The sequence below is a fragment of the Mizuhopecten yessoensis genome, unplaced genomic scaffold (genome assembly GCF_002113885.1).
Source record: "Mizuhopecten yessoensis strain PY_sf001 unplaced genomic scaffold, ASM211388v2 scaffold6799, whole genome shotgun sequence".
Classification (NCBI taxonomy): Eukaryota; Metazoa; Mollusca; class Bivalvia; order Pectinida; family Pectinidae; genus Mizuhopecten; species Mizuhopecten yessoensis.
Window position 1 is genome coordinate 101,058 of NW_018406730.1, and position 17,340 is coordinate 118,397.

Genomic DNA, 17,340 nt, shown 5'->3' on the forward strand with positions numbered 1-17,340 from the left:
TCAAATATGCACTTACCTATAGAAACTGGAAGATGGATTGGAATACCCAAAGAAAACAGAAATTGTAATCTATATTTTAATGAAATTGGTGATGAATATCATTATCTATTTAAGTGCGAACATGTATCTGTTAAACAAATAAGACAACTATTTATTCCAAATTACTACTATACTTACCCTAGCCTTATTAAAATGCGTGGACTATTTACTATATGCAATGTAAACGTTTTAAAAAATGTTTCTAGAAAAACTTGAAAAGCTATTGAATGTACGTAATTAGTTTGGAGCCTTTATGCCTTTGTTATCCGCCATGTATGTATAAATATGATAAATATTGACTTCTTGTTACATACTTTGTATGTCTGAGACAAATAAAAATCTGAAATCTGAAATCTATCATATTAACTTAACTCTTACACAAATCACAGGTATCATGTGTAAGGTATCATATTAACTTAACCCTTACATAAATCACAGGTATCATGTGTAAGATATCATATTATTTTAACCTTACACAAATAGCATTTTCATCTTCACCCTACCGAAAATATTGCTGTACATTTAATGTTTCGTTGTAAAAAAAAATACTGATAAATTAATGCAAAGTGGTAGCGAGGGTATTTTCAGAGCTTTGCTAAGTGTTTCGTTTGACTTTTATCTAACAGTTAAAATGTTTTGTCCCTAAAGCATTACTGATATGACTTTATGATAGACACGTATATATCTAGTTTACTAAAGGTATTGTATGTGCCTTTATCGGAATACGTGTTTCTTGAACGTTACGTTCCCTCGCCGCCAATCTGCAGTGTTGGGCATTTAGTTGTATCAATCTCCATTATACGAAAGATACGTTAAGCATGATTTAAAATTAATGTTGCGATTGAATTTGGTAACAAATAGGTTGTTGTTTTGCATCTGGAGGGAATTCCTTAGAATTCAATGAAAGGCATGTTTTTTTGTAGGACTAGGTAAACAATGAAACAATAAAGTCATGTAACAGGTTAATAAATGACAATTTTTTTAATAATCCTTAATGTATTTATAGTTTATCCTTAGCAACTAATTTATCTATACTACATATAACTTTGTAATGAAAACAATGTTTTCAATATTATGATACATATTTGTTATATGATCCTTACCGATCTCTTACAGTGAAGAGCATGCCTTTACCCTCTACTCACTGTCTGCAAAACAATGTCCTAATAATACGATACATATTTGTGATCTGATCCTACCCGAGATACCGAGCACCAAAATATCACTGTGAGCATGTTTCTACAATTTACTGACTGTCTGATGAACCCATATATCTAAATATTATGAAACATATTTTTGATCTGATCCTACCGTTAATACCGGGCACCATAATACCACGGTGTAAGCATGTTTTAAATATTTTTCTTAAAGTTTGTTGAAAACATTGTTTCAATATTACGATACACTTTTGTGATCTGTTCCTACCCAAAATACCGGGCACCATAATACCACGGTGTAAGCATGTTTTAAATATTTTACTTAACGTTTGTTGAAAACATTGTTTCAATATTACGATACAATTTTGTGATCTGTTCCTACCCAAAAAACCGGGCACCATAATACCACGGTGTAAGCATGTTTTAAATATTTTACTTAACGTTTGTTGAAAACATTATTTCAATATTACGATACACTTTTGTGATCTGTTCCTACCCGAGATACCGAGCACCATAACACCGCTGTGGGAGCACGTTGTTTCAGTTTACCAATGTCTTAAAAAGTCAATGTTTCAATATAACATTAAATTGTGTTAGCTTGACCCTTCTGATATATTTACCATTTTAAATGTTTCTATTGGTGTTATTAACTATATCCACTATAGCTCTGTTTATCGGTGATAATGATCACATTTTTTAAGATAGGACCTACTGATACATAATATAACTATATTATCTAAATATGCGTCTTATCTGGGTTTTGCAGACCGGAGTGCTATATTTTATTGAATTGTGCTACTTATATATCTTTATCTTGGATATTGTACCACTGACATCTAAGTCCGTGATTGTACTAAATTATTTTCAATTTTACTGACTCAATTTGTTATCGCTACTTTTTCCGTCTTACAAACGTCTTCCTGATCCTGATGACTGATATGTTGTTTGTTTACATCAATATTCTGGTTCTAGTACAGTATAACTTGGCGTTGTTTAGCCATTGTCTTATCGTTTCATTTCTTTCCCTGAGTAATTACTCTTTAATAATCTTTAACTGATGATTAATTATTTCGTAAGGTTGAGATTGTTTAATCTTAACATTAATATATCATAAAAAATTGCCGTTCGTGTCAATTTGTTAGCTATGTAACTTTCATGTTCTTGTATATTAATGTTTGTGTATCCTAGTGTTGATCGTCAGTGTGTGTGGTTCGAATGAGTGTCCTTACTAAGCTTTTAAATTTATTTTTTCCTAGTAGGAAATGACATATTTCTATTATATATTATGTTACTTTTACTGTTAAGAGCAGGTGATTTGCATGTCAACCCATGACCCAATCACAATAGCAGTGATAAGTATATATCAGTATACGTCTATTCTTCATTTAAATACCCGATCTATACGTAACAAATTTGATCTTATTGAAAGAGAATGTTTTGACACTGATACTCTCTGTTTCACAGAAACTCATCTTAACGACTCAATCGATGATAATGATCTACATCTTAATTCTCATCCCACCCTTTTTTAGGAAAAATAGAACAAATAAACCAGGCGGCGGAAATATTATATACACTAAAAACAATATTCATGCAGTTCGTGGATCTGATCTGGAATCTCATGTAGAAAATTTGGTATTGGAGTTAAATACTGCTAATAAGAAATTTCTGCTGTGCTGTATTTATAGGTCGGATAATTCTTTATCTGAATACTGGAATCACTTCGATCAATTATTAGATATTCTATCAAATAAAAGCTGTAACTTAATCATTACTGGTGAGATAAATCAAGATATGCTTACCTTGTCTCCTAATTCTCATCTTGTTAGAATGCTGACCAAATATAATTTATATACCATTATAAATTCTGCAACTAGAATAAATACCTGCTACCTGCATCAATGCTTTTGAGGCCGCCCGGTTGTGGAACAGTCTCCCAAATGACTTCCGAAGAGTTGAAAACGTCAAAGAATTCAGGAGGCTGGTCCATTCCTGAGATTGCCCCATCTGCCTTTGCAATATCTGCAAAGAGTGATACTTCATACTGTGCCCTGGTTACCTCTGCCACCTGACATTTTGGATTGTGTAATACTTTCATTTCTTATATGTTTTAATTCTATTCTTTATTTTGCAGTATTCATTCACTATTAACAATGTCTTATTCTGAATACTACTTATCTGTGATCACATTTATTGCTTTTCATATATTAACACTATTTTTATATATTAATTGTTCAAAAAGGGTCATATCCCGGGGGCCTTTGTAGGTAGGGGACTCCCAATCACTTAGAAACCTGGGATATGTATACTTTCTTTTGCTGTGATGATTATTACTGTGTGTTTTTTTATATTAATATATGTGATTATCTCCCTTTTACTTGTTATATAATATGTTATCGTTATTTTACATATGTTTGTCGCAATAATAGCTCTCAAGAGTTAATGCTCCTTGTTTACCTGTATGCGACGTTGAATAAAGTTTGTTGTATCTTGTATCTTGTATCTTGAAATGTTTTTTTATGTTAATAATCATAATATCATTCAAAGCTCTGCAATTCTGTCACCATTGTGTACCAACCATTGTCCTATTGCTATTACTGTATGCTTTAAGACTATTAAAGAAAAATCATTTAAACGTACTATTTATAAATTTAACGAAGCTAACTGGCAGGAAATGAATAACACTCTTTCGTTAACAGACTGGAATACTCTATTTGGTCAGAATGATAATGTTGATTACATTAATATCATAGTTGACAAAATTAATTGTCTAGCTACTAAACATATACCCATCAAAACAATAAGAATCAGACCTAATGACAAGCCATGGATTACCCAAGAAATATGGACAGAGCTAAGTATAAAAAATAGAATAGCAATATCTACTATAATAGAGAAAATGACTGGCTAAAATTCAGAGTCTCACGCAATAATATTATTGATTTGATCAGGCAGGAAACCAATAACTACTTAAATAAATTACAAAATACCTTATCTGACAAATCCATTCCTCATGTTAAATGGTGGCGTAATGCCAAATCCAAAAGCATTTTTTCTAACAAGTCTTCCTCTCATCCTTTAAGTTGGCAACAATATAATAATCCATCCTATAGATAAAGCTGAAGCATTAAATTACTCCTTCTGTTATATTTCTAACCCTACTGCAGATGATGACTCTGAATTTGACTTACCTCCCATTAGTCACCTACAAGTTTCTGAGATCACTATAAGTGATCAAGTAAAGTCAATAAACCTGCTAGATCTGACAATGTTTCCCCAAAAATAATTAAAAGTCTTCTGCCTTCTTTAGAAACATCTCTAAAAATACAGTTTCAGAAAACTATCATATCTGGTGAGATTTCATAGTCTTGGAAATCCTCCAATGGTACTGCTTTGATCCTAGTAACTACAGACCTATTGCTATCACTTCCTGTGTAAGTAAAATTTTAGAAAACATAGTTTTTAATTTTTTAACAAAGCACCATATCAATAGTGAAAACCAGTCTGGGTTTAGTAAAGTAAAGATATAAGATTAATTTTCTGTGATGTTAGTAAAGCATTCGATAGGGTATGGCATTTCAACAAATTTTATTCATGATGTTGTATGAATTGGGTCGAACAACAGGCTATGCCTATATCAGTTCTCTCCTGCATGCATTTGTATCAATCGGCATATAAATATATTATAATTTTTAGTGAAATGAAAAATTAAAAAAAGACAACTTATATACAAAACAGATATCAATGTGCAAGTCATTTGGTAAAAAGGCGATAACTCAAACTGCTTATGAAAGTTCACAAGTCAAGCTGTGCTACTTCTTGACCTCACCAGAGTAATGAGTGAGTTTTAGACATATTCCTTCACTAGATCCTCCCTGGGAGTTAAAAATGCACACAGAGTGACTCAAAGATAGTTGAATATTAGGCTTATATGCATTGAATTTTATGAATAAGCTATGTCAATATTGTATGATATATTGATATTCACATTATAATATGTTAAGAATATAATTATACAATTACTTATTAATTTCAAAATACAAGTCCCTGTTGATGTATGGGATGAGTATATCATATTTACGCTGTGTTTGTAGTAAGTGCTTAATGATACTGACAACCATAAGCTTGTTTGATGTTCATGTTTACAATATTAGCACATTATAATATAAGTTGATATAGATAATTCTAGTTATATAAATCTTTTGAGTTCACGATAAAGGTTGAGACACTCTCTAGGATATTTTTATTAGTTTCATTGTCACATTGGTTACAACCATTTAGTTAAGTATGTAGAGTATAGTGCGTGTGATTATCATTGAATAGAGTAGCTGAGAGTAATTATCTGTGATTGTTGTATCTGGCACAGTCAAAGAAGTAATGATAACTTGTTTTCTGTATATAACCAGACACACATGAAGCAGATTCTAATAGATGGTCATTAAAGAGATCAAAGTTTAAGTTGCTAGCATTATTTCTAACTTAACATAGTATAATATTGATTTTTCTATCAACAATTTTTTTTACCACTGTCTGAGTATCATTAGTTGGTATACTATTAGTTAAGTTAATTAGTTTCTTGAACTGGGGAAGAGATTGAGCATTTAAATTATCTGGGTCTAACTGATTTTAAAGCCGAAAGGTTGAGGGAAAGAAACTTTTAAAGTAGCTCTCAGTTCTACATACCGGGGTTTAAATGCTCTATTTAGTCTAAGCTGATACCTCACATTTGTTAAATCAGTTAAAAAAGGATCAACTACATGTATATCATTAAGGTACTTTGGTGATGTATTATGCAATATTGTATACATTAGAATTCATTATGTTTTTCCCTCCTATCAGCTAAGGTTACCCATCCCAATTATATGTACAATTTTTGGTGTGATGTACCTCTACGAATCATAAAGGACTTCTATATAATCTTAAAAGATATGGTGTTTCTGGCAATCTCTTTAAATGGTTTGAAAGTTAATTTATCTGACAGGAAACAACGTGTTATTTTTAAAGGTTATGCTTCTAATTTTAAATCAATTTCTGCTGGTGTCCCACTTGGTTCTGCTCTTGGTCCCTTTTTATTTATTTCATTCATTAATGATGCTACTCTTGAAATTAACACCAATGTAAACCTTTCTGCTGATGATACGTCTCTTTATGTAATTGTTAACAAAGATGTGACTTATCCAGCTGAAGAACTTAACGACGGTCTTGAATCCATTAAGAATTGGGCTAAATATTGGAAAATTAGTTTCCATCCCCAAAACAATATTGCATTAACTGTAACGAGGATAAAATACATGTTTAGCCAATCTCCCACATGGCCCTCTAATGTCTTGGAAAATGAATGGTTAACTATTCGTTTTGGTTTGTATAAATAAGTGGCAAGCGGATGTCACATCTGAGTCTTTGTTTCCCATTTGCGATAGGAGATCGTCAAACCTTAGCCATTGCTGTAGTTATTGAATGGCAGTTTGATAGCATATAAGTATATGCCTGGGTTCTGTCTCTGAATACTTATGGGATGCGGGGTCAGCTAAGGCGTTTCCTTAGCTGAAACCCAGCTATGCTACAATCAAATTATCTCAATTATCTTCCATGTTTAAGAAGGTCCTTAGATTCTTTATCAAAAATTCAAATTTCATTTACTCAAGGCAATTTCACTTTCAGGTATGTTTTATAAATTTGTAGGAAAGCATGCGCATTATCGTTGAATTGCATTTTAATGGTATGAACATTAATACTCTGGGCCCCATTCCTATGTGATGGTGACGGGGTCAAAAGGGGGAAATATTTATACTCTTCTTTGCTGAAAATGGATGATGGCTAAATGTGTTTTATCTCACTTAGCTGCATAGACTCAAAAAATGTCGTACGTAATGATAACCAGGGCCCATATTAAAAAACGTTATCGCGCTCAAGCATGGATTCTATGCTCAAACCTTATTTTTTGTAACTGGCTTAAAATCATGTCATATGGTTAAAAAGCCAAGTTAAATTATCGAATATGTTGTTCGGGCCTCCAAATTCTGAAATTCATAGGTGACCAATCTAGTAATCTTTGAAATAAACGTGTGACATTGTTCGTTTTGTAACTTGAACTATAGACACAATATGGATGGATTATTCTGTATACGACTGTGCCTGTACCCTGGGCCATGCATTAAGATGAAGTATACCGTATTTACATCAGTCATTAACATAAGCGCCCGAAGCAATTTGGTAGTGTCGGTCTCCAAATCACAAATGACTTCGGGTTACAATGCCATTTGACGAAAACTGTCTTTGAGCGAAAAGTGTTCATTAAAATAGATAAAAATGTTGCTAATTCACAATTTAAAAGTATAGCTAAACATCAAAGATATTTATTGCAAAATGTAAATCGTTAATTACCATTTGTTATGTGCGAAACAAATATGGCGTGGCAAACAGGGTGATACACGTGTAACTCAATCATTTGCTGTTCGGTACGAGGCTCTTGGCGTAACTGGCGGTTTAAATGTCATTACTATAAAACCTGTTTGTTAATATCTCGCCTGTCTAATACCGGACGTAACTAGGATGCTGTGAAATATCCTGCCATCTTCATACAGTTCATGATAACCACGAATATGTCTCGGTTGATGGTGATTTTAGTCCTTGGACTGGTGGCTAGTGTTATTGTCGCCAGGAATGGTAAATACCATCATTACTCAAGACAACTCAACTGGGCAAGGCTTGCAGGTTTTTATTAGTGCAAAATGCATCTATGTTAACTGGGCAAGGTTTTTCATGTTTTTATAAGTGACAAACGTATATAAGTTAATTTGGCAGGGCTTGCATGTTTCAATATAAGTGACAAATGTATCTATATTAACTAGACAATGCGTGCAGGTTTGTATAAGTGAAAAACGTTAATATGTTCAGTGGACAAGGCATGCAGGATTTTATAAGTGAAAAACGTAAATATGTTCACTGGACAAGACGTGCAGGATTTTATAAGTGAAAAACGTAAATATGTTCACTGGACAAGACGTGCAGGATTTTATAAGTGAAAAACGTAAATATGTTCACTGGACAAGGCGTGCGGGTTTTTATAAGTACCAATTATATCACGGTATACTGGGCAAGGCGTGCGGGTTTTTATAAGTACCAATTATATCTCTGTATACTGGACAAGGCGTGCGGGTTTGTATAAGTACCAATTATATCTCTGTATACTGGTCAAGGCGTGCGGGTTTTTATAAGTACCAATTATATCTCTGTATACTAGGCAAGGCGTGCGGGTTTTTATACGTACCAATTATATCTCTGTATACTGTGCAAGGCGTGCAGGATTTTATAAGTGTCAATTATATCTCTGTATACTGGGCCAGGCGTGCGGGGTTTTATAAGTACCAATTATATCTCAGTATACTGGACAAGGCGTGCGGGTTTGTATAAGTTCCAATTATATCTCTGTATACTGGGCCAGGCGTGCGGGGTTTTATAAGTACCAATTATTAATCTGTATACTGGGCAAGGCGTGCAGGATTTTATAAAGTACCAATTATATCTCTGTATTCTGGGCAGGGCGTGCGGGTTTTTATAAGTACCAATTATTAATCTGTATACTGGGCAAGGCGTGCAGGATTTTATAAAGTACCAATTATATCTCTGTATACTGTGCAAGGCGTGCAGGATTTTATAAAGTACCAATTATATCTCTGTATGTATACTGGACAAGGCGTGCGGGGTTGTATAAGTACCAATTATATCTCTGTATACTAGGCAAGGCGTGCGGGTTTTTATACGTACCAATTATATCTCTGTATACTCGGCAAGGCGTGTGGGGTTTTATAAGAGGTTTGTATAAGTGAAAAACGTTAATATGTTCGGTGGACAAGGCATGCAGGATTTTATGAGTGAAAAACGTAAATATGTTCACTGGACAAGGCGTGCGGGTTTTTATAAGGACCAATTATATCTCTGTATACTGGTCAAGGCGTGCGGGGTTTTATAAGTACCAATTATTAATCTGTATACTGGGCAAGGCGTGCGGGTTTGTATAAGGACCAATTATATCTCTGTATACTGGGCCAGGCGTGCGGGGTTTTATAAGTACCAATTATATCTCTGTATCCTGGGCAAGGCGTGTGGGGTTTTCTTGCAGGTTTTTATAAGTGAAACACGTATCTATGTTAACTGGGCAAAGCGTGCGTGTTGTTATAAGTGACAATTATATCTATGTTAACTGGGCAAGGCGTGCGGGTTTTTATACGTACCAATTATATCTCTGTATACTGGTCAAGGCGTGCGGGGTTTTATAAGTGACAATTATATCTCTGTATACTGGACAAGGCGTGCGGGTTTTTATAAGGACCAATTATATCTCTGTATACTGTGCAAGGCGTGCAGGATTTTATAAGTTACAATTATATCTCTGTATACTGGGCAAGGCGGGCGGGTTTTTAGAAGTACCAATTATATCTCTGTATTAAGTGACAATTATATCTCTGTATACTGGACCAGGCGTGCAGGATTTTATAAGTGACAATTATATCTCTGTATACTGGACGAGGCGTGTGGGGTTTTATAAGTACTGTATAAGTACCAATTATATCTCTGTATTAAGTGACAATTATATCTCTGTATACTGGGCCAGGCGTGCGGGGTTTTATAAGTACCAATTATATCTCTTTATACTGGACAAGGCGTGCGGGTTTTTATAAGTCCCAATTATATCTCTGTATTCTGGGCAGGGCGTGCGGGTTTTTATAAGTACGAATTATATCTCTGTATACTGGGCAAGGCGGGCGGGTTTTTAGAAGTACCAATTATATCTCTGTATCCTGGGCAAGGCGTGTGGGGTTTTATAAGTACCAATCATATCTCTGTATACTGGGCAAGGGGTGCGGGTTTTTATAAGTACCAATTATTAATCTGTATACTGGGCAAGGCGTGCAGGATTTTATAAAGTACCAATTATATCTCTGTATGTATACTGGACAAGGCGTGCGGGTTTGTATAAGTTCCAATTATATCTCTGTATACTGGTCAAGGCGTGCGGGTTTTTATAAGGACCAATTATATCTCTGTATACTGGACGAGGCGTGCGGGTTTTTATAAGTACCAATTATATTTCTGTATACTGGGCAAGGCGTGCGCCTTTTTTATAAGTACCAATTATATCTCTGTATACTGGGCAAGGCGTGCGGGTTTTTATAAGTACCAATTATATCTCTGTATACTGGGCAAGGCGTGTGGGGTTTTATAAGTACCAATTATATCTCTGTATACTGGGCAAGGCGTGCAGGATTTTATAAGTGACAATTATATCTCTGTATTCTGGGCAAGGCGTGCGGGTTTTTATATGGGACAATGAATATATGCTAACTGGATAATGCTTGCAGGTTTTTATAAGTGAAACACGTATCAATGTTAACTGGGCTTATCGCTAGGCGTGCGGGTTTTATAAGTGACAATTATATCTATGTTAACTGGGCAAGGCGTGCGGGTTTTTATAAATGACAATTATATTTATGTTAACTGGCCAAGGAGTGCAGGGTTTTATAAGTAACACTACTATATGTTAACTGGGCAAGACTAGCAGGTTTTTAAATTTGACAAGCGTATATATGTTCACTGGTCAAAGCTTGTGACAATTATACCTATGTTCCCTGGGCAAGCTTGCATGGTTTTTATAAGTGACAAACGTTTATATGTTATCGGGCAAGCGTGCAGGTTTATATTAGTGACAAATGTGTATATGTTAATTGGGCAAGGCTTGCAGGGTTTTTTAAGTAACATATGTATATATGTTTCTATGCCAACAAGGCATAAACGAATACAACAATATAAATAAACAAACAAACAAAAATAATCAAGCTGAACTCCTGCCTATAAACAGTGCTGAAAGCCATATCTCCAGTTCATACTATTTTTCTTGTACCAGTAAGTTTTCTGTATTTTCCTCTTAGTCGAGTCAGAAAAGGAGAAGAAGGTTGATGACGTCAAGGAAGAGGACGGGCAGGAGGAAAAGAAGACAATGAATAAGCGGGAGGCAAATGACCTTCTGGAGCAGCAGTGGAAAGAATTAATGAATCAACAAAAGTTTGATAAAACTATGAAGTAAGACAGCAAAACAAGTTTTATCATATGCATTGATACAACTTTAATTATTTATTGTTCTTTACATTATCGTAACTTTTAGACATCTAAACTGGTAATTAATGTTATCAGAAGGAGCCTTAAAATGTTCAGTTTGTCTGTCTATACATGTATACTACACATTGCCTAAAACCCGTTTCTATTCCTTTAACCACCTCTTTTTATTCTGAACTGTCTTCTTGCTCATGCTTCAAACATCTTAGTACAACCCTTCTTTATATTACTTCCCTTTATCTATTCCGTCTTTGCGTATTGCAGAGTTATCTTCTCTTGGGAGCAGGTATTTATTGTTACGTCAATGGTTTGTGTGAGAAAATTCCGTCGTTTTCTCAAAAATTGATGACGTTACTCTCACAAACAAGTGACGTAACAATCAATACCTGCTCCCAAGAGAAGATTACTCTGCAATACGCAAAGACGGGATAGATGTTATCTAACATAACTGGATTTCATTACTATATAAGCAATCCTTATTCTGGTTTAAATTGCCATTGAAGTCATGCTTGCTTATTGTATAATTATCTAATAGCACTTTATTCTAGTACTATATATACAATAACAATTAATGTGAGTTTTTTTGTGTTATAAAATGGTGTGATGGAAACACATTATGTTATAGGTTTAAGAATCTTCGTGCTACTGCCGAAGACTCTAACTAATTGTGGGAAACTGTTTTTTTCCGGCATGCCTATAGATTTGATAAATACTTTTTGAAAAGAAAACCGATACCTTACGAGACAGCATTGTGATTTTTTCATATTTCAATCGGTTAGAGCGATAGTATAACAGTCTGAACTCCTCTAAAAACGATATTGTTGCTTATAGTGTGTCTTTCATCTTTATTATTTTTCATAAAAGCTCTCAAAGATAAGCTTTTCTTTTCAGGAATGATTTATCAAAGCTATAGTATTGCCGGGAAAAACCCATTTTCCAACACTTAAATAGTTACAATATTTGGCAGTGGTACAGGGATTCTTAAAGAACACAGAACCACAAAATATTAGTATTAATTAGTATTATATACATCAATAAACCGCTAACTCCAACGATAAAAGTATCATTTAGGAAGTGCGCTCAGGTAGACCATGTGTGATATAAAGCTTCAATACAGTTTGCACTAAAAAACGATAAATCAATTAACAAGTGAACATTTCAAAATAAATTCATTACCGATGATTTTAAAAACAACATGGTCGCCCAGTTTGCAAAGTGATGAAAGACTGTGTAGGCAACGATTCCTCTTTAGCTGTATCGGAACACTGAAGACTTCGATTCGATTCATGTGACCTTAACTCATTTCCCCCTGAAAATACATTTGAACTCTTCCAGTTCAAAGATTGTGATAGAGTATTATGGAATCTCGGGGGTAAATGAGTTAAGGTCACATTAACTCATTTAACCCCTGAAAACACATCTGCACTCACCAAATTCAAAGGTTGTAATAGTTCATTATAAAATTTCAGGGGTGAATGAGTAAAGAGTCACAAATCAGTAATGAGTCTGCGTGGTATATGAATGTTACTCCATACGGCGTACTTTCAGTGGAGCTTTGCCAATACACATGTATTGATGGAGAGAGCATGACAGAGACTAACATTAATCTGCTGCCCCTATTGATTCTTTTCGTTTCCTGTCTTGCCTGCTTCCTTCCTTTCTATCTTCATTCTCTTTCTCCCGGGCTACCGTCCCCGTGTGACGGCTTTTAATACCAAACTAACAAACAAGTTTGAAGATGATCGTTTGGTGGAACAACTGAAATAGCGGTGGCTTGATTTACAAAGATCGATCGTATGACGACAAAAATGCACCTATAATGACAAATGTTCGTAACCGCAGGTCGATGGTATTTCTCCGGGCATTCCGGTTTTCCTCGCACCACCAAAACCTTGCACGTCCTTAAAAGACCATAATTGTTAATAGGACGTAAAACACAATTGAACCAACTAACCTGAAGGGGAGAAATAGCGAAATGTTCACTTTGTTCGGCTTTCCACGCTGACATATCGATTTTTTTAAATTTTAATTTTTATATCTGAGGATTATAATTATGGTTATGGTGTTTCACGAAAATAGCAAATGACATCACTGAACGAGAAAGAACGATCCTCAACTTGGGATTTGGCGAAATATTCTTGTCAGAAGAAAATATGAAATTCAGATACACGCATGAGCTTTAAGTACATTTTTAAATAACATCATGGACATTCAACTTATTTTCATTTAATCAGGGAACGGAAAAAGGAGGCTGTTGCTGAATACTTTGCTGAGAAAAAAAAGAAGTTTGAAAACGAATTCCAAACCTTTGAGAAGATCTGTACTTGCCACACCTTTAAGAAGAACGGAGTTAGTGAGGAGAAGTGTTCTCCTGAAGGCTGTAAGGTTGGAGAGGAACTATCAAAAGCTACAACCGAAGGCTATGCGGCATAATTACCCTACCCTCCTCCGACTGGCAAAATGGCTCGGCATCACAGCGAAGTTGTTCAGATAAGCGTTACCAACTTTATGTTGGTGATGATGTTTGTACAGCATTCACAATCATGATATTAATTATTTTTATTACAAAGCATTTTCATTGTTTTCTGAATAATTCTAAATTCTAAATTTAACTGATGTTATAACTTAAACTACACAACTCTATTCTGTATTTGTGTGCTAATAACTTCATTTCTGTTAACAACCTACTTTCGTGATCTATTTCCGGTTCAAGCGGTGTGTTGGTGAAAATTGGCAAACTCAAAGGTTATTATTAAATTTTTCGAAATTCATTTTCGCAATATATCCTTTTTAATTTGCAACAAAACTGAACTGATGTACGGCATGATTACCAAGTTATTAGTCGGCTGAAAGTGATGTCGAAAGGAAATATCTAAATTAATATACCTTTACTGTAAAATGGAACATTTTCTTACACGTTTTATTTTCGCCCTTCTCCCTCTTGAATGATATGTTGAAAAGCACGAGTGTCTATTTCATACGAAATTTATCAAACGATTGAATATCTTTTTCATCACATGATCAAGAATTTCTGCGAATATTGCGAAAACTCTTCATTTCATATCTTTTATTTTATGTGACGTCATAATATAATCTTGAAGTCTAAAACACCATTTTTAGTATCATTTGGTGACGTCACAAAATATCATATAATATAAGTTTAAAATATGCAAAAAAAGACATTTTTTAACGAGAATTATAATAACATGATTTATAAATTTAGTTTTTTGTTATCATTACCAGTATATACATGGGAAGGAGTTCTATACAGGGCGATATTAAAAAACTATAGGGCGAAAATCTTGACAGATTGAAAATATTTCAAATTACAGCTTACAGTAAGCAATGAAAAATGTACTCTTCAGAATCATGAACATTTAAGAGGTGAACTCGGGCTGCCTGTGAACACATTTGAGTATGCTATAGTATAATTCAGAGCAGTTCAGACACCCCTCTCACAAGACCAGGACACGATGAAGCAATTACAATAAACAGATATAGCACTGTATTTCTGCGTTGTCGTTGTTTTCTAATCGGAGCTGACAGCTACCCACAATGCACCGTTTAACCGCTGGTTAGAAATTCGAGGAACCTAAGGAATGCTATCGCTACACGCTTACTTCAATGTCTGTAAGATACATGTAGCCTGGTATTCATACTTCGTTATGGCGTAGGAAGTGTATAAGACAACTTATCGCCTGGTACAATATAGATTTACATCAGTACGGAGTTTAAAGCGCATTGATTTTGCCATGTGAAGGAAATATGCCTCCTTGATAAGCAATGCTTTGTTGTAAGAGAGTTTGTTATAAGAGTACATCCTTAAGAGATATGCAGTGAGCAGCAAGTTTGTAGTAGGCGTGTTTTTTATAGCTATACTTATACAATTGCATCTGAATCCTTATTGTAGTTATTATGCCCTCCAAAGCGTTCAGCATTTTTGGAAATTACAACAAGTGGTTGACCCGTTCTCAGTATAATGTAACCGGTTAAAATACGATGCAGTGGCCGAATTGGGCGAGGGTTTAGGATTTGCGGTTTTGGGTGTGGGGGTTCTGAATAAAATCTTCTATCAGGTTCTATTGAATGTAATCTTTTATCAGGACCTACTGAATGAATTCTTTTATCCGGATCAACTGAATGTAATCTCCTACCAGACCTACTGAATGTAATCACCTATCCGGACCTACTGAATGAAATCTCCTATCCGGACCTACTGAATGTAGTCTTTTATCCGGACCTACTGAATGTAATTTCCTATACGGACCTATTGAATGTAATCTTCTATCCGGGCCTATTGAATGTAATCTCCTATCCGGAACTACTGAATGTAGTCTTTTATCCGGACCTACTGAATGTAGTCTTTTATCCGGACCTACTAAATGTAATTTCCTATCCGGACCTAGTGAATGTAATCTTTGATCCGGACATACTGAATGTAACCTCCTATCCGGACCTTCTGAATGTAATCTCCTATCCGGACCTACTGAATGTAATCTCCTATCTGGACCTAGTGAATGTAATCTTCTATCCAGACCTACCGAATATAATCTCCTATCCGGACCTACTGAATGTAATCTTCTATCCAGACCTACAAAATGTACCGAATGTAATCTCCTATCCAGATCTACCGAATTTAATCTCCTATCCGGACCTACTGAATGTAATCTATCCAGACCTACTGAATGAAATCTCCTATCCGGACCTAGTGAATGTAATCTTCTATCCAGACCTACCGAATGTAATCTCCTACCGGACCTACTGAATGTAATCTATCCAGACCTACTGAATGAAATCTCCTATCCGGACCTACTGAATGTAATCTCCTATCCGGACCTATTGAATGTAATCTTCTATCCGGACCTACTGAATTTACTCTCTTATCCGGACCTACTGACTGTAATCACATATCTGGTCCTACCGAACGTAATCTCCTATCCGGACCTACATGTACTTAATAGTATCTCCTATCCAGACCTACTGCATAAAAACTTCTATCCGGACCTACTGAATGTTATCTCCTATCCGGACCTACTGAATGAAATCTCCTATCCGGACACACTGAATGTAATCTCCTATCCGGACCTACTGAATGTAATATTTTATCCGGACCTTCTGAATGTTATCTCCTAAACAGACCTTCTGAAAATAATGTTTTATCCGGATCTACTGAATTTTATATCTTTTCCAGATCTACTGAATTTTAATTCCTATCTGGACCTACTGAATGCTATATTTATTCTGATCTACTGAATGTCATCTCCTATACAGATCCACTGAATTTAATTTTCTATCCGGATCTTCTGATTGTTATCATCTATCCGGATCTATTGAATGTAATCTCCTATACGGATCTAATGAATTTAATTTACTATCCGGATTTACTGCTTGTTATCACATATCCGGATCTACTGAATGTAATCTCCTATCCAGACCTACTGAATAAAAACTTCTATCCAGACCTACTGAGTGTTATCTCCTATCCAGACCTACCGAATGTAATCTCTTACCGGACCTACTGAATGTAATCTTCTATCCGGACCTACTGAATGTAATCTCCTACCGGACCTACTGAATGTAATCTCATATCCGGACCAACATGTAATTAATAGTATCTCCTATCCAGACCTACCGAATGTAATCTCTTACCCGACCTACTGAATGTAATCTTCTATCTAGACCTACCGAATGTAATCTCCTACCGGACGTACTGAATGTAATCTTCTATCCAGACCTACTGAATGTTATCTCCTATCCGGACGTACTGACTGTAATCTCCTATCCGGACCTACTTAATGTAATCTTCTATCCGGACCTACTGAATGTAATCTCCTACCGGACCTACTGAATGTAATCTCCTAATCAGTCCTACCGAATGTAATCTCCTATCCGGACCTACTGAATGTAATCTTCTATCCGGACTTACTGAATGTAATCTCCTACTGGACATACTGAATGTAATCTCCTAATCAGACCTACCGAATGTAATCTCCTATCCAGACCTACTGAATAAAAACTTCTATCCGGACCT

The 17,340-nt window shown here is 35.1% G+C and overlaps 1 protein-coding gene across 1 annotated transcript; it reads left to right on the plus strand.

The window, feature by feature from the left end:
• Positions 1-7,701: 7,701 nt before the first annotated feature.
• LOC110452678 lies at positions 7,702-14,817 on the plus strand. The gene is made up of 3 exons (XM_021501328.1): positions 7,702-7,862; positions 11,126-11,276; positions 13,544-14,817. The coding sequence occupies exons 1-3, from the start codon at positions 7,784-7,786 to the stop codon at positions 13,740-13,742; spliced, it is 429 nt and encodes a 142-aa protein (XP_021357003.1). The 5' UTR covers positions 7,702-7,783; the 3' UTR covers positions 13,743-14,817.
• The last annotated feature ends 2,523 nt before the right edge of the window (positions 14,818-17,340 follow it).

What these genes read in the sequence shown, in the direction of transcription:
- LOC110452678 (XM_021501328.1), top strand. Translation starts at nt 7,784, where the DNA reads ATGATAACCACGAATATGTCTCGGTTGATGGTGATTTTAGTCCTTGGA. An exon ending in TGTTATTGTCGCCAGGAATG is followed by an intron (nt 7,863 to 11,125) that starts GTAAATACCATC and finishes TTTTCCTCTTAG; the next exon opens with TCGAGTCAGAAAAGGAGAAG. An exon ending in AAGTTTGATAAAACTATGAA is followed by an intron (nt 11,277 to 13,543) that starts GTAAGACAGCAA and finishes TCATTTAATCAG; the next exon opens with GGAACGGAAAAAGGAGGCTG.